Below are 24054 nucleotides of genomic sequence, written 5' to 3'. Positions count from 1 at the left end.
TATATATATATATATATATATATATATATATATATATATATATATATATATATACACACATACCGTTTTTTACATCACAATGTGTTTCTCATCCTATTTCCAGTTCATCAGTAAATATGGAATAGGATTAGTCCAGAACACAAGGCACCATGCTACAAATCAATGAAGACTCAACAAATCAGCTCATCAACCAATATGAACATGAAATCATCTCAATCAGAAGAAGAGTATATATAAATCCTTCCGTCTCATATCACAACAATTCCCCCTCAGGTTCAGTACATAAAGTAGTGGCGACCAACCCATATAATCAATCAATCAGTACCAACCTAGGAATTCCCAACCAGACTTTATGTCCGAAGACCTATACATGCTTTCTCGCATCAATTCTATTACCTATACATTCAACTAATCAAAGTCTAACTCAAGTAGACCGTAACCTACCTCAGATGCAGAACTGGAACAATGCAAGCTACTCTGCAACAGCTTTTCCCATTCGCAAAGCTTTGGAATGTTCAAAGTCTTGCAATATGACGTAGAGTGAGTAATGGATCATTTACTCTAACAAGAACAACAATTGGGAAAGGAAACGCAATTACTTCTACCCTTATTCAAATGGGTGAACTATCACTTAGTGGTGAATTCATCATAATATCAATCCTAACAATCATACTATTTCAATTCATGGGTTTCTACTCGATTCAACCCTTTTCAAGCAGTTTTTATGCTAAAGTTCTCATTTTTATTAGAAACCTAAGTCTCAATACGCAATTTCCAATATAAGCAATCAATTCTTATCCTAGAAAGTGATACTCTACACTCCTAGATGAATAAACAATGATAAAATCAACAACCCATTCATTATTTAAGGGCTTACTATTTCTAGGGTTCTAATCTTTTCATTCACCATTAGAGGACCTAAACTAATCATGGAACTTAAGGATGATAATGGAATGAACAACAAGGGTTAAGTCTTACCTTCAAAGAGTAGTTTCACCCTAGCCTTAGAAATTCGCCCGTCACTTTCTCGGAAACTGTTTTTGGTGTAATGTGGGGAATGGCTTCGAAATTTGTGATATAAAAGTAAGCTGCCTGGCCGACCGCCGCAAATGTCATATCTTTGTCGCAGCGTCTTGTCCGCAAATGGGAACCCCACCGCTATGACGGACCTCATTTAGTCCGAAACCCTACGGCGGCGACCGGAAAACCCCGACGGCGGACTTGCTACAGCGGTAATAGCACCGCTGCAGCGGTCCAAATCAACTAGTGAGCCTCGGTTTTTCACCCAAAATCCCAACACCAATCCGAGGCCCTACGTACGCAAACCAAACATGCACATATTACATAAAAACACGTTGCCGCGTACTTACCCGTGGCTTCGGAATTCCTAACAGAGCCCTAATTTACTAAGTCACCCCCAACGGAAATAAGTCACGTTTTGAAACAAGTGCACAAATACAATCAAATCAAATTTCAATTTTTAGACTTCTAACTCTTTGAATTCTCATTAGGTTCATTTCTATTCTCGGGAAGGTACTGACAAGGGTAAAATGGTCAAAGCCCCCATAACGACCTAGTGGGTCGTTACATCAGATACCAATTAAACAACCGTTCATCCCCGAACGGACAAGGAAGGGAAACAAGGGAAAAGGTACCTGACTCAAAGGAAGAGCAGGGGAAAATTATTGCACATATAGGATTCGGTCTCCTAAGTAGCTTCCTCAACGGGATGATTCTTCCACTGAACTTTCACGGACGCTATCTCCTTCGACTTCAACTTACGAACCTCCCTATTTAAAATAGCAATAGGCTCTTCCTCATAAGACAAATTCTCATCCAATAAGACAGAATCCCAACGAATGATAAATGAACCATCACCATGATCTCTTCAACATAGAGACATGAAACATCGGATAAATGCCTGGCAAACCTGGAGGCAAAGCCAACTCATAGGCTACCTCCCCCACACGATTATGGATCTCAAACGGACCAATGAATCTAGGACTAAGCTTACCTTTCTTTTCAAAACTCATCACACCCTTCATGGGTGAGACTTTGAACAAAACTTGTTCTCCAACCATGAACTCAAGATCTCGGACCTTTCGATCCCCATATTCTTTCTGTCTACTCTGAGCCGCCAAGAGCTTTTCCTGAATCACCTTAACATTATCTAATAAATCTCTGAAAAGATCAGTACCCCATGGCCTTACCTCAAACGCATCAGACCATCCAACAGGATATCTATATCTCCTCCCATAAAGAGCCTCAAACGGAGTCATATCAATGCTCGAGTGGTAATTATTATTATACGCAAACTCTGCCAATGGTAAGAACTGATCCCAATGGCCACCGAAGTCAATCACACAAGTTTGGAGTCTGCCCAGACTGACCATCTATCTGAGGGTGAAAAGCTGTGCTAAGATCCAACCGAGTGCCCAACTCAGATTTTAAGGTCCTCCAAAATTGGGATGTGAATGTCGTGCCTCTATCGGATATGATGGAAATAGGAACCCCATGCAGACGAACAATCTCACGGATGTAAATCTAGGCAAACTTCTGAGCAAAGATAGGTGATCTGGACAGGTATGAAATGAGCAGACTTGGTCAACCTATCAATAATGACCCAAATCGAATCAAACTTAGCCAAGGTCTTGGGAAGACCAACAGCAAAATCGATAGCTATCCTCTCTCACTTCCACTCAGGAATGGGCATCCTCTGAAGCATACCTCCGAGTCTGTGGTGTTCGTATTTAACTTGCAAATAATTTAAACACTGTGAAACAAACTCAACAATATCACGCTTCATCCTAGCCCACCAATAATGTTGCCTCAAATCCCGATACATCTTGGTAGCACCAGGATGAATAGAATATCTAGATTTGTGAGCCTCCTCTAAAATCGTCCTAATCAAGTTATCAACACGAGGGACACAGACACACCCCTTAATCCTCAGCACGCCCTCATTGTCAATCATGGCCTCACCACTCAAAACCTTGTCGCGAATCATGCATAAGCTCACATCCTCGAACTGCTTTGCCTTAATATGCTCCAGAAACGATGATCTCGCCTCAACACAAGCCAACACTCTACCCGAATCGGACACATCAAGCGTCATGAAATTGTTAGCCTAAGTTTGAACCTCCATGTCCACCGGACGCTCTGAAATAATAAAACGAGCCAAGCTACCCGTACTAGTAGATTTCCAGCTCAAAGGCATCCTTTACAACGTTTACCTTGCCAGGATGATACAAAATAGTAATATCATAATCCTTAAGCAACTCCATCCATCTCCGCTGCCTAGAATTAAGATCCCTCTGAATAAACACATGTTGAAGACAATGATGATTGGTGAAAACCTACCAATGGACACCATAGAGATAGTGCCTCCAAATTTTTAAAGCGAACACCACCGTTGCCAACTCCAAATCATGAGTGGGATAGTTCTTCTCATGAATCTTTAGCTGTCTGGAAGCATAAGCAATCACCTTCTTTTCCTATATCAAAACAATACCCAAACCAGAACGAGAAGCATCACAATAGACCACAAAGTCCTTACCCTCTACGGGCAAAGATAGAATAGGAGTTATAGTCAATAAAGTCTTGAGCTTTTGGAAGCTCTCCTCGCACTCGTCGGACTACTGAAAAGGTACCTCTTTTTGAGTCAAACGAGTCAAATGCGAAGCAATAGAAGCAAACCCCTTCATGAACCAACGGTAGTAACTGACTAACCCCACAAAGCTGTGAATCTCTATCACTGATATAGGCCTAGCCCAATCTCTCACCGCTTTAATCTTCTTAGGGTCAACCATAATCACCTCTTTTGAAACCACATGCCCCAAGAAAGACACGGATACAAGCCAAAACTCACACGTGGAGAACTTGGCATACAACTCCTTGTCTCTCAACAAACTAAGAACAATCCTCAAGTGTTTTTCATGATCTTATTTACTCTTCAAATAAACTAGAATGTCATCAATAAACACTATCACAAAGGAGTCTAAGTATGGCTTAAAAATGCCATTCATCAAATCTATAAAAGTGGTTGGGGCATTAGTAAGCCCAAAAGATATAACAAGAAACTCATAGTGCCCATATCTAGTCCGGAAAGCTGTCTTAGGAATATCCTCAGCCCGAATCTTCAACTGATGATAACTCGATCTCAAATCAATTTTTGAAAACACTGAAGCCCTTGAAGTTGATTAAATAAATCATCAATACGAGCGATGGGGTAGTTATTTCGGATGGTGACTTTATTTAACTAGCGGTAATCAATGCACATCCGCATAGTCCCATCTTTCTTTTTCACGAAAAGCATAGGAGCGTCCCACGGGGAGATACTCGAACGAATAAAACCCTTACTAAAAAGATCCTGATGTTGTTCTTTTAATTCTCTCAACTCTGATGGTGCCATCCGATATGGAGGGATAGAAATAGGGTGGGTCCCTGGCTCTAAGTCGATGCAGAAATTAATATCATGGTCTGGTGGCATGCCTAAAAATTCTGCGGGAAACACCTCTGCAAACTCACGTACCACAAGAACTGACTCAAGAGATGGATCGTCAACACTGGTATCATGAATATGCTCCAAATAAGCCAAGCACCCCTATCAACTAGCTTCTTTGCACGAATAAAGGAAATAATTTTCTTTGGGAAAGGACTAAGGTTACCCTTCCACTCAAGTCTAGGCACCCCGGGCATAGCTAAGGTGACTGTCTTGGCATGACCGTCCAGAATTGCATGATAAGGATCTAATCAACTCATACGCAGGATGACATCAAAATCTACTATTTCTAGGATCACTAAGTCAACCCAGGTGCCATACCCCATAAGTGTGATAGTACAAGATCGATAAACTCTATCTACAACCACAAAGTCTCCAACTAGAGTAGATACTTGTATAGGGGCATCAAGAAAATCACAGACCATATCAAGACCTATAGAGAAATATGTAGACACATAAGAAAATGTAGAACCTAGGTCAAATAATACAGAAGCCATCTAGTGACAGACTGAGATGTTACCTAAAATGACTGCATCTGAGCCCTCAGCCTCTGATCTGCCAAGAAAGGCATAACACTGAACCCGTATGCCAGAAGCCTGCGAACCACTACGATCAATCTGCCCTGCCTGCACTCTGCCCCTACCGAGCTGATGTCCACCTCACCGACCGAAACCTCGCCCTCTCGTTAGGTTAGGTGCCACCTCTACCACTGTGACCACCACCCACCCGAGCAGCGGCTTTCCACCATAAATTTAGCACCCTGGCTACCTTGCCTAAGCTTGGGAAAATTTCTCCTGAAATGACCCGTCTCACCACACTCAAAGCATCCACAGTCTAGTGTCGGACGCTGAATAGAAACTGAAGAAGCCGAATAACCACCATGGTCCAAAAATCTGGCATGTGAACTCTCTGGCTGACTAGCTGAGTACCGACTTACCCCTAGTGGGCCTCCAACTATAGCCTGTATGGCTAACTGAATAGGGCATCCCGAATAGACCTGGGAACTCTGGACCTTAGAGAAAGAGCCACTAAAACTACCGCCCTTTCGGGCCTTCTTTTCTGCATACGTATTATACCCATCCTGCCTAACACCTTCGACGATCCTAACGTGATCCACCACCTCCGGAAGGAAGGAACCGGGGCCGCAAGTCAAGAGCCGACAACCGAAGGTGGTGTTCAACCCTTTCGCAAATCTCCTAACTCTCTCCTCCTCAGTAGGTATAAGTTGGAGAGCATAACGAGACAAAGAAAGGAACCAGGCCTCATAAGCAGGGACTGGTGAATTTCCCTGCTCAATATTACTAAACTTATCATGCCTCCTGTCCTTCAAGGTACGAGGTACATACTTCTCTCATAAGACCTGATAGAATTGAGTCCATGTCAGTGGAGGTAATCCCGCTGACCTACACTCCACAAAAGCCCTCCACCATAACTTGGCATCACCCAAGAGCTGGAAGGTCACAAACTCAACACCATACTTCTCCACCACCCCATCCGATGAGCCTCTGCGATGCCTCTACGAGGAACTCATAGGCATCCTCAACCTCAGTGCCATAGAAGACTGGAGGCTTTATTTTAGTGAGCTTCCAAAATAAATCATACTCCTCACCGGTCATCACCGGCCCTACCACTGGTCTAGGAAATACCTCTAGTCCTGGAGCCTCATCTAAACGTAGAGCCACAATTGCAGCATGTTGTACCCCAGGAGTACGAATTTCGCTCAAAGCATGATCACCCAATCTCACACCCTGGCCAGCTGGAATGGCTGGCAACAGACCTGCCTACCAAACCGTTCAGCAGGTTCAACACTCAAACCATGATGTCTGACAACACTGGATGAGCTATGTGTAACAACCTGTTTAGTTGTTATAGTGTTTTGACCCATTTAACCTTGTTGACCCTTTCCTCGAGTTCTGTTAGTACGACCTATGATTTAGTGAAGCCATTGGTTTGGGTCCCAAGGAGTTCGGGGATGTTTTGAGTCTCGAGTGAAGGCTTAGTTTCATAGTGTTGGGGTTGACTTCGTCAACACTAGGTTAGAATGACCTCTTTCGAGAATTTCGAGATCACGGGTGAGTCCGTAACGTTGTTTACAATCAAAACGCATATATAATTTGTGTTCAGGAGGTTCCGAATGAGTTTTGGGGGCTAAAACGAAGTTTTTTAAACAAATCGTAATTTTCTGGGCACCGCCGTAGCAAAGAAAGGGCTCAGCCGGGTGCACCGGCGTAAAGTCATTTTTAAGTGGTTTTTTTCAAGTCTCTCAACACATAAACCCAAAAACACTTCCTTAGAATGTGAGAGGCTATTTTCCTAGGGCTAGGGTGAATTTCCCCTTTGAAGGTAAGTGCAAACCCTTATATGATTCGTTATCATTCCTTCTTCAAATCCTATGACAAGCTTAAGCTCCATTAACGGTGGGTGAAAGATTAGTACCCAAGAATTGATGAAACCTTCAATAGTTGAAGTGTCGGAGAGAGCAATGGAAAATCATTCACAAAGACTTTGGTAAGATTCTAACCTAGTATTCATTATTTATTTGTCGATTATCATCATCTCATAGTCATCCCACACACAATTTGTGAAGAACTAATGGGTTAAGAACCCTAGGGCTAAAAATAGAAAAGATGGATTTGGATATCTTGTGATGAATAGAATTTCATGAAATTAAGACTGAAGGTTAACTAGATGATGGGTAACATTATTGTTCACTAAGTTTTCCATTTTACCCCCATGAACCCGGAGTCACATTGTAGGGGTATTTTGGGTATTATTCTAAAAGTATAGCAATACGGGTATCGTTGGACTCGTTTAGACTCGTAGAGTACAATTTTGACTATATTATACCTGAGTTTTCAATAAAATTATAGTTTTTCCCTCATGGCTCGTTTTGGCTATTTTGGGTCCATTTTTTGATTTTGGGTAAAACTATGGCAATATGGGTATCCTTAGATTCATATTCTGAAGTAGAATTCATATTTGATAGACATTAATCATTTTGAGGTTCTCCAAAGAGGAAGGCAAGGCTAAGGTTTGGCGATTCGAGACCGTTATCAAAGATTCCAAATTGTTACTACTTACGTTAGTTAGACTTTGATTAGCGAAACGTATGTATTGTGTAGAATTTGACTTCGGGAGAAAGAATGATAAGGTCTTCGTACATGGTATTTTGGGATATTAGCTAGGTTGATATGACTTCGATTTTGGTGGGCTCGTCGCCATTACTTTATGCATCGAAATACGAGGTGTAGTCGTATTCGTATCGTGGCGATTCGGATGGATTTCTATTAGGTTGATTGTTGTTGATGGTGGCTTGTTGCGTCCGTTATTATGATTAGACTTATTACCTAAATTGTCGTGTTGTACCCGCCTCTCTTATTGCGACAGATATCACCTGAGAAAGGAAGGATACCGAGTTTAGACCCGAATCGTGATTTATATATTTATGATAGTACGTAGATGAACACTTGATGTATGATTTACTGTTGATGATAATTTATAGAAAAATGGAGCATCTCGGTGATACAAGACTTAGTTGGGAGGCGTACTTATTATATGTGGAAGTAAAGAGGGACATGTACTCTTATGATTGGTCGAGACGGGTTGTATGATTCATTTCATGGTCGAGTTGATCCAAGTCTTGATATGACTTGTAGCTTGACTTGTACCTTCATTATTGCTTTATTAGTTTGCATTGATTTACCATGTTTACACTCATTTATGTATTCATACACTCATACATGATGGAAATGGTTCGAAAACTATTCATGAAAACTTATGGCATGATGCCTTGTGTTTGACATTGATATTGTTAATTGTTCATAGTCCATACATACTAATGAACCGGAATACATCGAGACATACATTGTGATGTGAAATTAGTGAAGATGTTAATATAATCTTCTTTGTTGAACTTGTGATACTATTTGATACATTGTACTTGATGAATTGATCATCGAGAGTGATGTGACAACAGGTTACTATACATACGAAAAGGTACATTTGACCTATGTGAGAACGCGGCCTAATGCGAGCTCGCGTGTCGAGGTTCATTCCGGAAATGAGTGTACATGATGTGATCCACGTCTCAGGTTCTTTTCGAGCGGAGGATTTATGGCTCGGGTCCGATGAGTATCCGGAACGAGTGGTACATGGACACCGTGTCCCCCGCAGTCATGACTACCGAGCAACACATCGGCCACAGTGTGTCAGCTCGAGGATCGAAGCCGTTGCATGGTATTGCATTGCATTGTATGTCATCATTTTGCATTGCACATCATTGCATTTTGTCTTCCGCATTATATGCTCGGTTGTTTTAATTTCGGTGGATGTTGAATGCCTATTATGATATAAATATGACCATCGACCGAGTTAAATCGCGGATTAGTGACTCTAGCTGTGACTCGAACTGGACTTGTGATTATTAGTGAGATTATTGAAACTTGAAAGACTTGTGGTTTAGAAGCTTCATCTTAGGGTCGTGACTACGTTATGGGATATTTTTGTGACTTGGATTTGAGTGTTAAGTGCCTATCTCATTATCTGTTGATTTTATACTTTTATATGCGTGAACTAATTCCAGTCACCTACGATGTTTACCGAGACATAGTGTTTGTATCGACAGCCACCTTGTCGCACCCTTATTGAGTGGATTGTGTTCCAGAGATTCATCAAGACTACATCTCTAGCTTGAAACTAGTTTGCTTGATCATATTCGAGGGTGAGCTTCTATCCATGCCATGCCACCTAAAGATCTCTCTTTCCAGATGTCTACTTTCATTCCAGACATTATTTGTTATATTTGAGATATACTTCATTCTTTAGACATTGTTGGTTAGAGTCCTTATGACTTTCAAAATTTTGGGGGTGTAATAGTTAGACTTCCGCGCTTATATTATCTATTAATTATGACTTGTTTTATTTATTCATTCATTCACTTATCTATTGACTGTTGATAAATGATTAAAGAAGTTGAAATTGGCTAATGATTAATGGGTTAAAGGGTAAGGGTTCGCCTCCTAGTGATAATAAGGTAGGTGCCCGCACGATCGATAATTAGGGTTGTGACACTATGATATCTGGCCGAGCTGGTGCTGCTGCAGACTCTGCTACCTCATGTGGAACTACTTGAGGCTCAGGGGACTCGGCGCGAGCCTGACCAACCGCAGGAGCCCCTCTCATGGCTGGTGCTGCCGCTCCCCTGCCTCTGCTACTGCCACGGCCCCTATCCAGGCCTCCACCACTAACTGTGGCCCTAGCGGCCTACCCTCCACCACGAGTCGCGACTCCCAATGCCCAACGCAAAATTACCTCATTTGCTACTACTGCCGCACGGGTCCTAACCATATGTGAGAGAAAAGAAAGAAAAGTCAGAAACCAATTTGAATCATTCAGATACAAATTGGAATCGAGTAGCACGAAAGAAAGAAAGAATTTGAAATTTCCTAATGCTCTATAGCCTCTCGAAGATAAGTACAGATATCTCCGTACTGATCCAAGTAAGACTCTACTAGACATGTCCTTGTACAACGAGATCGACGAATCTAGGGCTCTGATACCAACTTTGTCACGACCCAAATAGCCGTGAGTGGAACCCACACTAAATCTCCTAGTGGGTGAACCATCCCCTTTACCAATTATCATCTAATTAATCAATTTTTTAAAACATTCAAGGATATAATAATTATAATAATAACCAAATTGTCTAGTCATGTCATAATTAAATAAAGGTGCGGAAATCTAGCTATTATAATCCCAAAATCCGAAAGTCATCATACAAGGCCTCTAAAACATAACTGTCTAAAGAACGAAAAACTATCTATAAATGTAAATAATATCTGGAATGAAAGTAGACATCAAATAAGAAAGATCTTTCAAAGCAAGTATGGCATGGATAGGATCTCACCTCGATTCGAACGGGAAATAGCCTCAAGCTAGACATGCAGGTCCGGGAAGATTGTTCCGCACACACCGCACTTCAAATAAAAAGGTGGCAAACAGGTGGCATCAAAGCGACACTATGTACCAAAGAGATATCATAGGCCGACTAAGATTAGAATCATACATACATTCATAAAATTATCAAGATAGGTAGATAGGCACAAAATCACAAAACCAAATAATGTCATCAAAAGAATAGACAACCAACACAGGAATAAGATAAGTCCAGCCACAACCATCAACCGGAATAGTACAAGTCCGATGCAATGCAATGCAACAATGATAGTATCTCAACCATGTAAACACATGCTAACTGATAAAGTTTACCGAATTAGCCATGACCTGCAGGGGACCCATGTTGTCCATGTACTACTCGCTCCGGAACTAACCTCGGATCACGCAGCCCATAACTAGGCGACATCCTCACCCCCCTCGGCCAAATGTGCCTTTTACACACACACACACACACACACACACACACACACACACATATATATATATATATATATATATATATATATATATATATATATATATATATATGTCACGACCAACTCCGTAGGCCGCGATCATGCCCCAACCGGGCACCCATATGCATCTTGGCCCCATACTAGCAAAATATTAGAAGTAAGTGTACAATACTTAACAAAGCCAAGTAGGCATGACGCACGAAGGCCGATCAGGCCGCTACAAAATATATATATACACCCCAACGCACACAAACGCACGGAACATATACGAACCCGCTACACATGTCTACGTACCCCGCTGCATCGAAACATAAACACAGACGGACAGGCCCCGTCGTACCCCCGAAATCCGGATGTACGTACATATCAGAAAAAGGCCGTACCAAAATGTAAGTTCGAACAAGGGAGCGCTGTGGTGGGTGATAGATGACCTGCGCGGGCGGATTCGCAAAAGCGCGCGTGTCCGTACTCGTGTACGAAACATGAAACCCCCCGAAGAAAGGGTCGGTACGGAAATGTACCGAATATGTAAGTAAGAGATCGTAACAACAAAATTGAAAATCAGAACAGAATGTATGGAGAACGAACGAGATGCGTAAATAATAATCGTAAATCATAAATGATGCGTACGAGAAAACATATGCCAAAGCCGCCCCCGACAGGGACTCGGCGTCGGTGTGGTCGCCCCGACGCCGCGCCACAAGCATAACATCATAAGCATAACAAACGGCCATATCGTAACATAATCAACATAAGCGTACATGGCACATCATACACCGTAACCCAGCGCACGTATATACCTCCCTCACACCGTGAGTATGGCGAACAATGCAGAGAATTACGCTTGAGAACATATCCTGGCCCGGCTCGTTGGGAAACATTGAGGCATCCACGAATGGAGTAGTGAGAAACCAAATGCAATAAAAATAACATATATGTTTCCGCAGACTCGAACGAGGCATATCGAATAACAAGTCAAATCGATGAAATCGGACGGAGACATAGCAAGTGAGTTCCGGATGTCATAATGAGTTACGTGCATAACTCTTCCCCGAGATCGTTTCCAAGGTCCAGAACAATTCATAAGACTTAACGGAATATTCGAAACAATTTTCTAAAAATAGATAAAGAAGTAGTTAAAACATTTTCATTAAAACCGCTCGAAAACAAATCATAGTCACAAAAGGGTAGAGTCGGAAATAGTGGGCCCACCTCGGGTCAACCGAGGGGGTGGACACAAATTATGTATAATAGGCTTTATGGAATCGCTTATGAAGGTTTTTAGGGTAATCGGATTTTTCTGCACAAGTTCTAGGTGTTTAGACATTTTCCTAACTACTTACAACTTAACTAATTCAATTCTACGAAAGAAAATGGGACAATTTCGAACGTGGGTTCCGAAGAGTAGAGTTGTCCCCGAGGTCCGAATTCAAGCCTAGTATACCTAGGACATGCCAAGAGAAGGGAAACAGAGCTTTACATACCTTTTGCGCCTCTTACGCTCTCTAAAACTCACTTTCCGTTTCGCCAAAAATCTGCAAATGGTCACATTGACCAGTTACTATTCATGAGACTTACAATTTCCAACCTTAACCAATATTGTTCTATAAAAATTTGGGCAGCATCTCCCCTATACATATAGCATCCCCGAGATTCAACTCGGCTCAAAATGATCAACAACAACCAAACTAACAACATTAATCCACAACAAGAATCGCAATTGACACAAATAGTCTTCCTTTATCATAAAGTGACAACTTCCAACTAACTTTGCGTTTATTATTCAATAGCCATATTTCCATACTCATCTACTCACCAACATCATCCCAACATCATTTAGAAGCATTTCCTATAATTTTTCACATTATTCGCAAAATACATAAATTTTCCACCGAAGCCATAACTCGTCCAAAACTTCCATTTTTCAACAAACATATTCATAACGCATTATCCTTCCTTAAATTCATCAACAACCATCATAATTTGCAATCTAACAACTTTGTTTCTCATAATGTCACAAGATTACACTAAACGACATAAGCTTCTACATTCTCGTTTCAATACAAACTTACGTCATTTCTCTTCATTTACATGCAAGGATCACTACAACTCAACTAACACACCAAATAACATTAATTCATTGCCATGTTCCAAACACTATACTACACGGCCAACTACTATATTCCAACTTCAACCCAATTTTATTTCAACCTCCTTTTCAATGTGAATTCCTCCATAAACACAACTAGAATTCAACATAATTTTTTAACTCACCATAATTATACAACACACATACACACACACACCGCCCTATGCACTCTTACACTACCATGCAAACTTCCATATTACCATATATTCTACTCATTTACATGCACCACAACACAAACTAACCTTCAAAACATAATTAAAGGAGATGAATTCTTACCTTGTTCTTCAAACTTCTTCACTCCACCAAGTTACTCAAACAACGAAACTAATGGGTTATCTTCCGAAATAATTGCACCACGTTGTAGAGGGACCTTGAATTGGTATAAATACCACAAGAGAATAATTCTAGAGGCAATATTTTTGGTAGTGAATTTTCTATGGCCAAACCCGAATTGGCTTCTTCTTTTTTTTTTGTTTCTCTTGCTTTGTTCTTTCTCCTTGCTTCTTGAAAATTCTAATAGATAAGAGCCCTTATAATATTAATTAGGCACATGGAAATTATTCACTAAAATTGGTGGGCTTGGGCCTACATGGCCGGCCACCCCCATGTATGTTGGCCTCATTTTTCTTTCATTATTCTTGGCCCAATGACTTATAGTCCATGTTTTGTAATTCCCTAAATAAATTTCAAAAATTCCAAAATTGCCCTTAGGCCTCCTCCCATTTTTCCATAATCAAACTTCCATATCCGACATACACATCTTAAGCAAAATCCAAACATAACCTTATTCCTTAAAATCAAGGTTATTTCCAATTTTCCAAATACGAAAGTGTTTGATATAACAATATATATATATATATATATATATATATATATATATATATATATATATATATATATATATATATATTCTATCTTTTATCATAATATTTTTCTCAACCTATTTCCAAATACCATCAAGAATATGGAATAGGATCAGTCAACAATATCAAAGTCAAGAACACAAGGCACTATGCCACAAATCAATCAAGACTCAACAAATCAGCTCATCAAACAATATGAATATGAAATCATCTCAATCACAAGAGTAATATATATTAACTCCTTCCTTCTCATATCACAACAATTCCACCTCAAGTTCAGTACATAAAGTAGTGGCGACCAACCCACATAATCAATCAATCAGTACCAACCTAGGAATTTCCAACCAGACTTCATGTTCGAAAACCTATACATGCTTTCTCCCATCAATTATATTACATATACAGTCAACTAATCAAAGTCTAACTTAAGCAGATCGTAACCTACCTCAGATGCAGAACTGGATTAATGCAAGCTACTCTGCAACAGGTTTTCCCTTTCATAAAGCTTCGGAATGTTAAAAGTCTAGCAATATGATGCTAAGTGAGTAATGAATCATTTACTCTAATAAGAACAACAATTGGGAAAGAAAACCCAATTACTTCTACCCTTTTTCAAATGGGTGAACTATCACTTAGTGGTGAATTCATCATAATATCAATCCCAACAATCATAGCATTCCAATTCATGGGTTTCTACTCGATTCAACCCCTTTCAAGTAGCTTTTATGCTAAAGTTCTCATTTTTATTAGAACCCTAAGTCTCAATATGCAATTTCTAGTATAAGCAATCAATTCTCATCCTAAAAAGTGATACTCTACACTCCTAGATGAATAAACAATGATAAAATCAACAATCCATTTATTATTCAAGGGTTTACTACGTCTAGGGTTCTAATCTTTCATTCACCATTAGGGGACCTTAAACTAATCATGGAACTTAAGCATGATAATAGAATGAACAACAAAAGGGTTAAGTCTTACCTTCAAAGAGTAGTTTTACCCTAGCCTTAGAAATTCACCTGTCACTTTCTTGGAAACTGTTTTTGCTGTTATGTGGGGAATGACTTCGAAATTTGTGATATCAAAAGTAAGTTTCTGTCTCCCATCGATCGCTGCAGCGTTCATATCATCGTTGCAGCGTTCTCGTTGTAGGGGGAACCCCACCGTTATGGCGAACCTTATTTAACCCGAAACCCCGCGGTGACAGACTCGCTACAGCGGTAATACAACCGCTGCAGTGGTCCAAATCGACCGGTGAGCTACGTTTTTACCTAAAATCCCAACACCAATCCGAGGCCTACATACGCAAACCAAACATGCATATATTACATAAAAACACGTTACAAACTCCCCCGTGGTCTCGGAATTCTCAACGGAGGTCTAATTTATCAAGTCACCCCCTAACGAAAATAAGTCATGTTTTCAAACAATGCACAAATACAATCAAATCAAGTTTCAATTTTTAGACTTCTAATTCTTTGAGTTCTCATTAGGCTCATTTCTATTCTCGGGAAGGTACTAACTAGGGTAAAATGGTCAAAGCCCCCATAATGACCTAGCGGGTCGTTACACCGATAAATGGAGGAGCTACACAACATCCTATACCAATGCAAGGCAGCCGCATAGATGATTACGGCACGGGTTTTTATAAGTATAAAACTTTCAAGGACAAACACCAATTAATTAGTTTGTTGAAGCTTGCTTCCGTGAAGAAAGATCAAAGATTCAAAGAAATGAAGATGTATATTGTGTTAGATGTGTAGATCTGGGTGGTGATTGGTGGTTGCAAGCTACAAAGCTTAAAAGTTGTGATAGATTTGAAATTGTCGTTTTACCGCAACATTCACTCATGTGGGGAGCAACATCTTACAAGCCATCATCCAATGCTTCAGCGGACGTCATTGGACAATACATATACCATAGGTTCTTGAATGGAAAAGGTCCATCCACAAAAGAAATAAGAAATACAACTCAAGCTGAACTATGTTCTAAGATTAGTTATTAGAAGTTCTTGAAGGCTAGTGGGATAGCTAAAGCTATGATAGGAGGGACACCTGCCCACGGTTATGCGATTCTGATGCTTATAGTTATATGCTTTAGGACCGTAATGAAGGAAGCAAGAGACATCGTTGAAAGTTGATGACAAAAGGAGGTTCAAATATTTCCTTGTATTTTATGGATCTTGGATTAGAGGGGATTTGTACATAGAAAAGTCTTAGCTGTTGACAGTACATTCTTAAGGGGCCCTTACAAGGGAGTTTTGCTATCTGCTGTGGTACAAGATACAGAAAATTATATTTTTCCTGTTGCATTTTGTGTAGTAGATAAGGAGTGTGATGCTTCATGTGAATACTTTTTTGAGCAATTGCTAGACATAGTCCCCAATACTACAGAGTTGTGCATCATTTCTGATAGGCATCCAAGCATAGGAAAAATGGTATCAAAGATTTACTCTAAAGTACACCACAGATGTTGCACGAGGCATCTTACTGAAAATGCAAGAAAAGAATTTCATTGTGGAGATTTCCTTGGACATTTTTATCATACAACTAAAGCATACTGTAAAGATGTGTTCAATGACCATTTTGAAGAAACTAGATATATCAATGCAGAAGTCGCCGATTATCTTGAGAATGTTGGCTTCCGTAAATGGAATAGAGCATACTTCCCAGGAAATAGGTAAACTATCTTACTAGTTCAAATTCAAATATTGCAGGTCCCCAACAATTATTGTAGTTGGTGGAACAACTGTTCCAGTTGTTCCAGCAACTGCAGTAGTTGTGGGATAATTAAAGAGAATTGTTCCAGCAACTGCAATAGTTGTTGGGGGCCTGCGGTCGTTTGTATTCAGATTCTTAATAATTTTGGCTTTTATATTTCAGGTATGATGTATTGACGTCAAACATTGCTGAGTCTGTTAACTCAATGTTTAATAAAGAAAGAGAATTCCCCATTACTGCCCTATTCAATACTATAAGTAGGAGGTGATAAGAAATATTCCATGAGAGGCGGATGGCATACCTCAACTTAACAACTATCTTTATCCCTTCGGCTGAAAAGAAAATAATGACTAACAAGAATCTGTGAAATAAGTTATTGGTCCATCGAGTAGATGAAGACACATTCACCATCACCGGGGAAAGTGGGGTCTCAATGGTTGATCTACGAAGAAAAACATGTTCGTGTCGCGAGTTTGACTTGGAAAAAATACCTTGTTCACATGCTATGGCAGCCCTTAGAAGTAAATTCGGAGATGAATATGGAAAGATGGTTTTTGAGTACTCTTCTTCGTATTATAAGGTAGAGTTATACGTGCTTGCATATACAGACCCAATCTTTCCAGTGCCAGCTGAAGAATTTTGGAGCCCTCCTCTGGAGATTTTACAGAGACGAATACCTCCACCTGAAAAGAAAACCAAACGGGGAAGGAAACGGATGAAGCGGGTACCTGGAGTTGCGGAAGGATTTTCAAAGAAGAAGTTTAATAAATGCTCCTTATGCAAAAGATTTGGCCACAAAAAAATACATGCCCTACAAGACGAGGTGGTGATGCAGGAACAAGCCGTGGTGTAGTTTCATGATTTTAAGTTGTATTATTTACTATCCATACTTGACGTTATTAGTGATTTTGGTTTAAAAAAATTGTTGAAGTATATTTTTGAGCTTGTGTTAATGGAGACATTTGATAAATTATGTTGTGTTAACGAACTCATCCTATTAAAGTAGTCACCACACTGCTAATTGTTGAGTTTTCTCGAATCCAAAAGGTAGCTTGTCCCACAACCACGTTATAGTTGTCGAACAACTTCTATAGTTGTTGCACAACTACTGAAGTTGTTGGAATGATTCTTTTAGGTGTAAGCCAACAACTTCAGTAGTTGTCGTACAACTAAAGCAATTGTTGGGACAACTACTGAAGTTGTCGAACAACTAATTGAGTTGGTGGAACAACTTCTATAGTTGTTGGCACAACTAAAGTAGTTGTTGGGCATAAAATATAAATTATTAAGGATAATGTCAGGGCCCCATTTCACGGGTCGTGCGGGCACCTACCTTATCCCTCCTGGCAGGCAAACCCTTACCCAACACTTCCTTCATAAAATCGTTTTACCAATTGAGACCAACAATATTGAAATATATAAGTAAATAAAATGTCTTGCTAGTAAATTCACACCTTACAATTTTAACAATACAAATTCCACGGATCTAGTCTAGATGTGTACAAGAGCTTCTATGACATACAAGGATGGTCAAGTAAAATAAAATAATGACACAGATTCTATCTGGAAGAAGATACACAAAACTGTTGGAAGATATCTACCGCTACAACACCCTGAAACCTCCAAACTGTACCCTGAAGACACATCTACACCCCCAAAAGAAATGTAGCAAGAGTAGTACGCACACTACACGTCTTGGGTAAGCATTATAGGCCGACTAAGATTAGTTCACACAATATAATGTAAAATTAAATAGAATAAACACTAACACACACACACACACACACACACACACACACACACACACACACACACACACACATATATATATATATATATTTAGCTATTCCTACTAAGTAACAATGCATCATGAAATTACTCAGAGCCCCTCTATTACTGTCACTTACATAACCGCATATAACGGAATAACATAACCCAACAGCCTCGTCTATTTCGCAGACACTCAAACATTCATAAATCGAAAATAAGAAATCGGGATAACTTTTCATACCACTTTGTCCTATCGGAACTGATTAATATCCCCCTTTTATTTCCCACAATATAGCGAACTTACTAATCAATGGGCAGACACAATGATACAACAATTCTAGACTACCCTCAACGGCTACCTAATTATAAATTATTCCTTATAACAAATATCAACAACCCTTGAACAACGGAACACCCAATTTACGCATTTCATTCTTAGACTTTCCTGACGTAGACATTAAATGCACGAAAAGACACAACTACTTTGCTACGAAGGGATTCAACTCTGAAATCTCAAAAGTGAGTGATACCTTAATATAATGCCATAAGACTCGTGAACACCATCATGAACCCGAGAACAAGATTCAAAATCAAGCATGCATAGTTAATCTAGACTCCTTGGTGATTAATGCTTTTATGTCGTTTAAGGACAATTCTTCTTTTATTAATCTTGAGGGAAAACTCACTACATGAGGGATTTTTTTAGCAATAACGATGGTTGAGGGCATACCATGATGAAGTCTCCGAAGGTTCTATCCAAGTAGCTTCAAGGGCGGCCTAGAATAGGGTTTGAGAAGAAAAGTAGGACGAACTCTGAAATTGGGCTATTTAAACTATTTTCTGATTTTGCTCGCTTCGTTGTAGCGAAGGGTTTCTCGCTGCAATGGGTCTCTTTCAATGCCGGTCACGGTCCACCGTAGCAAACCTTTTATACTTGGGCCCTCAAAATTTTAATCTACCCAGTTTTGATCACGATTCTGATTTCACGTAATAATTCTAAGCAAACCTAGCCTTTTAACATCCTAGGACTTGGTTTTGAACGTCACCCATAGAAAGTTTCCATAACGACCAAGCAAGTCATTACATTAGTTACTAATTGGATAACCGTTCGTCCCCGAACGGTCTAAGGTGGCGAAGGGACCGGTAAGTCATATCATTGCGTCTGTCGTAGGTACATCATTTAACTATACGCTATGGTTGCCTATGTTGTTTGTAAAATGATCGGGAGAAAGTAATACGAACACACATTACGAGAAAGATTTAAAATTTTTTTGGAGGGAACCGCTTGCAACGAGCTGTCCCTCGTCATGATGGGCTGTTTACAACAAAAAGAGCGGATACGCGACGCAGCGTACACCTTACTATCGTAAAAGCGTCATTTGGGAAGGGGGTTCATCTCCCCTCCCTTCTTATATTTACTTAATCGCCCCCCTTCCCATTCCCCATGGAAAATCCCTCATTAAAACTTCCCCCTAGTCTCCCAAACTTCCCCTTACCCCTATTTAAACTCCTCCCTCTCTCCCATGTCTCCCTACATTCTCAAAACATAGAAAAACATAACTCTTGGTGCACAGCAAGGGTTATACTTCTTGGGCAACTTCACCAACTTTTCATCTTTCCTAAGGTATGTTTCACTTCCCTCTACTCTATGCTGTGATTCTACATGCTTGATTTCAAAATTTCTCATGCCTGTTACTAGTTAGTGTAACTATGTTGGGATTTGTGGAAGAGATTCTGATTTGTTTGAAGGAGGGTTTTGTGACCAACATGGGTGGGAGATTTTTGGTTGTATTTAGTTCTTTAATGTTTAGATGGCCTTAGAACCGTGTTCTACTTAAGATATCGAAAATGAAAAGTAGATTGCTGGGGTGGTGGTTGTAGTGATGGGTGCAATTTTGGGTATTTGCTTGAAATTTGAAGTCTAAATATTGTTGAAATGATGTCTAAATGTTGTTGAAATGATGTTCTATAGGGCGTAAACTACATGCATGCTAACATATTCCCCGATCTAGACTGAATTTTGTAGGTATTTAGTTGACATTCGAGACCCTATTTTTGAAAAAAAGGGTCTGTTTCATCATAAGAGGACGGGTTCCATTGGGCCGCAGACTCATTTTTGTCCGGCAGCGAGACCACGATGAGCCAGGGTCTCATGGCTACGACACAAGTGGGTTGGGGTATTTTCGTCCCTGTCGGCCTATGTCTCGTTGTCAGATCTCACTGCAGCGAGCCTACCATCGCTACAGCGAATAAGTTTTGGGCAGAAACTCCAGTACACGATTTTTCTCCAAGTTTGCTCGATTTTATCCATCTTAATGTTATTCTACCCATTGTTGGTAGGAGACTAAAGTTGTTTCTTCTTACAGGTACTTGTTCTCTCTACACTATGGCCCAAGATAAAAGTGCTCCTCCCGCGGCCCCAGCCCAAGCTGCCCCTCTCCCTTACAATCGGTTTGTCAACCCACAATGTAAGACCCGCTTCTTAGAGCATAAAAAGAAGGGAATTTTGGCAGAGAGAGTATTTATCATGGACCAGGTGGACGAGCTTGCCCCCGATTTTTACCACCTCCTCCATGAGATCAAATGGACCAAGCTAGTGGAGTCCCTGGTCAAATATAATGCATACTGGGTTAGAGAGGTCTATGCTATGCTTTCTACTGTGGACTTGACTTCCTCTAACCCGGTGGTTGCCTTTCGGGTGTTATGCGGTGCCATTTGGCCTGCCGTGATCAATAATGTTTTATGGGCTTGACGACAACCCGAGGGATGCATTGAAGCACGGATCAGCGCAATTGAATGGTCAAGATGGCTAGTGGATACTTTAGTGGTGGAGAAGAAAAGGAGGCAGATTACTTCGGTCAACAGCTGGACTAGGATCAAGTCCCGCTATTTTTACTGCCGAAGCTCGGAGATGGCTGAACATTGTGGGCTTGCGTGATCCATCCTTCGAGCAACACTTATAATGTCACCTTATCTGACCTGGCAGTGGTGTGTGCTAGATGAGGTCTTTGGTGAATGTGGGTGGTCGGTTGATCCTAGAGCTTAGGTGCTTCATGGACAAGCCGGGGGCGAGTTTGATGTTCCCTACCCTCATAACTATGCTATGTGAGCGTGCCAACGTTCCTAGGGAGCGTAATGATTTGTAGGTCCATTCTGATGTTGACTTTGATCTACTAAGGGTGAAGGTTAACGCGAGTGATGAGGATAGTGATGGTTCCGAGGAGGGAGGGAACAGGGCTGACGCTTCACAGCCCTAGGGCCCTCTTGAGCTGATTGACTTCCAGCTAGCCACTATGAAGACTGTAATGGCTGGTTGGTCACCGAGTTCCTTTGAGGTGGGGTCATCGAGTGGTGCTGCTGGTACAGGTGGGACTTAAACCAAGCTGCAGGACTCAGTGGACACTCTTCAGAGTGTATATGGTTCTTTGGCTGAGGCTCACAAGGATCTCCGTCAGGATCTGGATAAGGAGAAAATAAAGAACAGGGCTCGGGACAAGCTATTTGTTCACATGTGGAAGGGCATCAAGGGTATTCTGAAGGCAACCAAGCCGCGAAAGAAAGCTTCCCAAAGCCGTCAAGGCCGATGCCCAGCGGTTCTCCTTCCTTGGTGTGTCTGGTCTTGACACTGATGGCTCTAATAGCTCGAGTATTGGTGGTGACTAGGCAACCAGTGGCCCCGAAACCGCCATGCCCCATAACATAAGCATGGTTTTTCTCGATGCAGCCCAGGTTTTTAATTATAGACAATGGTTTTTATTTGTTTTTGGTATGATTGGACAATTTTCATTTGTTGTGCTCATACTTTGTTGGATATTTGTGTTGTTTTGGTGGTTGTAGAAAATGGCCCTCGTTGGGCATGGGTTTTTAAATGCATGGTTGTATTTCTGATTCGTGTCGGCTTGTTTTGTTGAATTTTGTACAAAAGTTTGAAAAATTGGTTCCGCAGATGTAGGTCATTGGTTCAGGGTTCGTTGGAGCGGACGCCTTCCACTGCAACAGACTCATTACGACAATCGACTCTTCGTGACGACGACTCAAAGAGAGGCAAGGGTCCATTGTAGCGGGCTTTGTTTTGAAACGACGAACCCGCTACAGTGAGCCTATTTTTGGTGCAACGAAGGGAATGATTTCACCCCCCACCCTATACAACATAACACCCAAAGTCATTTGCTTATTAGTCTAATTACATTACCATAACATTGTTGCTACAGATAGATGTCTGCTGGCTTAGCCAGATACCAATTTGACTTACCAAGGTACCAATCGGAATCATGTAGATACCAATTGGACTGAGATTAAGAATTTTCGAAGAGACTGAGCTCGCAGGATAGGAAGAAAAGAAGCGAAGAATTTCTAGATGTCCCATAGCCTCCCGTGGATGGGTACAGACGTCATCATACCATTCTATGAGACTTTACTAGAAATTACTTTGTACTCATGAGATCGGTAACTTAGGCTCTGATACCAACTCTCACAGCCCCATTTCACGGGTCGTACGGGCACCTACGTTATCCCTTCTGGCAGGTGAACCCTTACCCAACACTTCCTTCATAAAATCATTTTACCAATTGAGGCCAAGAATATTGAAATAAATAAATAAATAAAATGCCTTGCTAGTAAATTCACACCTTACAATTTTAATAATACAAATTCCCCGGACCTAGTCTAGACGTGTACAAAAGCTTCTATGACATACAAAGATGGTCAAGTAAAATAACATAATGACACAGATTCTGTCTGGAAGAAGATACACAAAAGCTGTCGGAGGATATCTACCGCTGCAACACCCTAAAACCTCCAAGCAAGTACACAAGACACATCTACACCTAAAAAGAATGTAGCAAAGAAATCTTATCGGTACACCACACGTAATGGTAAGCATCATAGGCCGACTAAGATTTGTTCACGCAATATAATGTAAAATTAAACAGAATAAACACACACACACACACACATATATATTAATTAGCGATTACATTTATTAGCTATTCCTACTAAGTAACAATGCATCATGAAATTACTCGGAGCCCCACTATTACTATCACTTACATAATCGCATATAATGGAATAACATAGCCCAACAGCTTCGTCTATTTCGCAGACTCTCAGACATTCATAACTCAAAAATAAGAAATCGGGACAACTTTTCATACCACTTTGTCCTATTGGAACTGATTAACATCCCCCTTTTATTTCCCACAATATAGCGAACTTACTAATTAACGGGCAGACACAATGATACAACGCTTCTAGACAACCCTCAACGGCTATCTAATTATAAATTATTCTGTTATATCCCGCATTTTGTGCGTTCGAATAATTCAAGACAATTGCGGGAGGACGACAAGCTGAAGGCCCTATTTTTATTTTGTTAAGCATATGAACGGCTTATGAAGCATTTAGGGTTTAGAATTATTAAGAAAGGTCAAGGGCATAAAGGAAAATTCGCAATACGTCTCGTGGAATTATGGAGAAAGACGAAGGGTAAATTTGGAATTTGGAAAATAATTTTTCATGAGTTGCATGACAAAAAAAGTGGGCTTGAGTTGGATTGGGACATGTTGGCCGTCCAACCCTTTCTTAATGGGCTAAGCCCGTACGAGGTTGCTTGGGTTTAAAAGATGACTTATGGTCATCTTAT

General features: G+C 40.5%; 1 protein-coding gene across 1 annotated transcript; it reads left to right on the top strand.

The window, feature by feature from the left end:
- Positions 1-16357: 16357 nt before the first annotated feature.
- Positions 16358-17496, top strand: LOC132057694 (uncharacterized). Its single transcript, XM_059450308.1, has 3 exons — positions 16358-16602; positions 16806-16900; positions 17036-17496. The coding sequence occupies exons 1-3, from the start codon at positions 16358-16360 to the stop codon at positions 17494-17496; spliced, it is 801 nt and encodes a 266-aa protein (XP_059306291.1).
- The last annotated feature ends 6558 nt before the right edge of the window (positions 17497-24054 follow it).

The sequence above is a fragment of the Lycium ferocissimum genome, chromosome 5 (genome assembly GCF_029784015.1).
Source record: "Lycium ferocissimum isolate CSIRO_LF1 chromosome 5, AGI_CSIRO_Lferr_CH_V1, whole genome shotgun sequence".
NCBI lineage: Eukaryota > Viridiplantae > Streptophyta > Magnoliopsida > Solanales > Solanaceae > Lycium > Lycium ferocissimum.
This window is presented reverse-complemented; position numbering and strand designations above follow the sequence as displayed.

What these genes read in the sequence shown, in the direction of transcription:
- LOC132057694 (XM_059450308.1), top strand. Translation starts at nt 16,358, where the DNA reads ATGGTATCAAAGATTTACTCTAAAGTACACCACAGATGTTGCACGAGG. An exon ending in GCATACTTCCCAGGAAATAG is followed by an intron (nt 16,603 to 16,805) that starts GTAAACTATCTT and finishes TTTATATTTCAG; the next exon opens with GTATGATGTATTGACGTCAA. An exon ending in TGCCCTATTCAATACTATAA is followed by an intron (nt 16,901 to 17,035) that starts GTAGGAGGTGAT and finishes TCCATCGAGTAG; the next exon opens with ATGAAGACACATTCACCATC.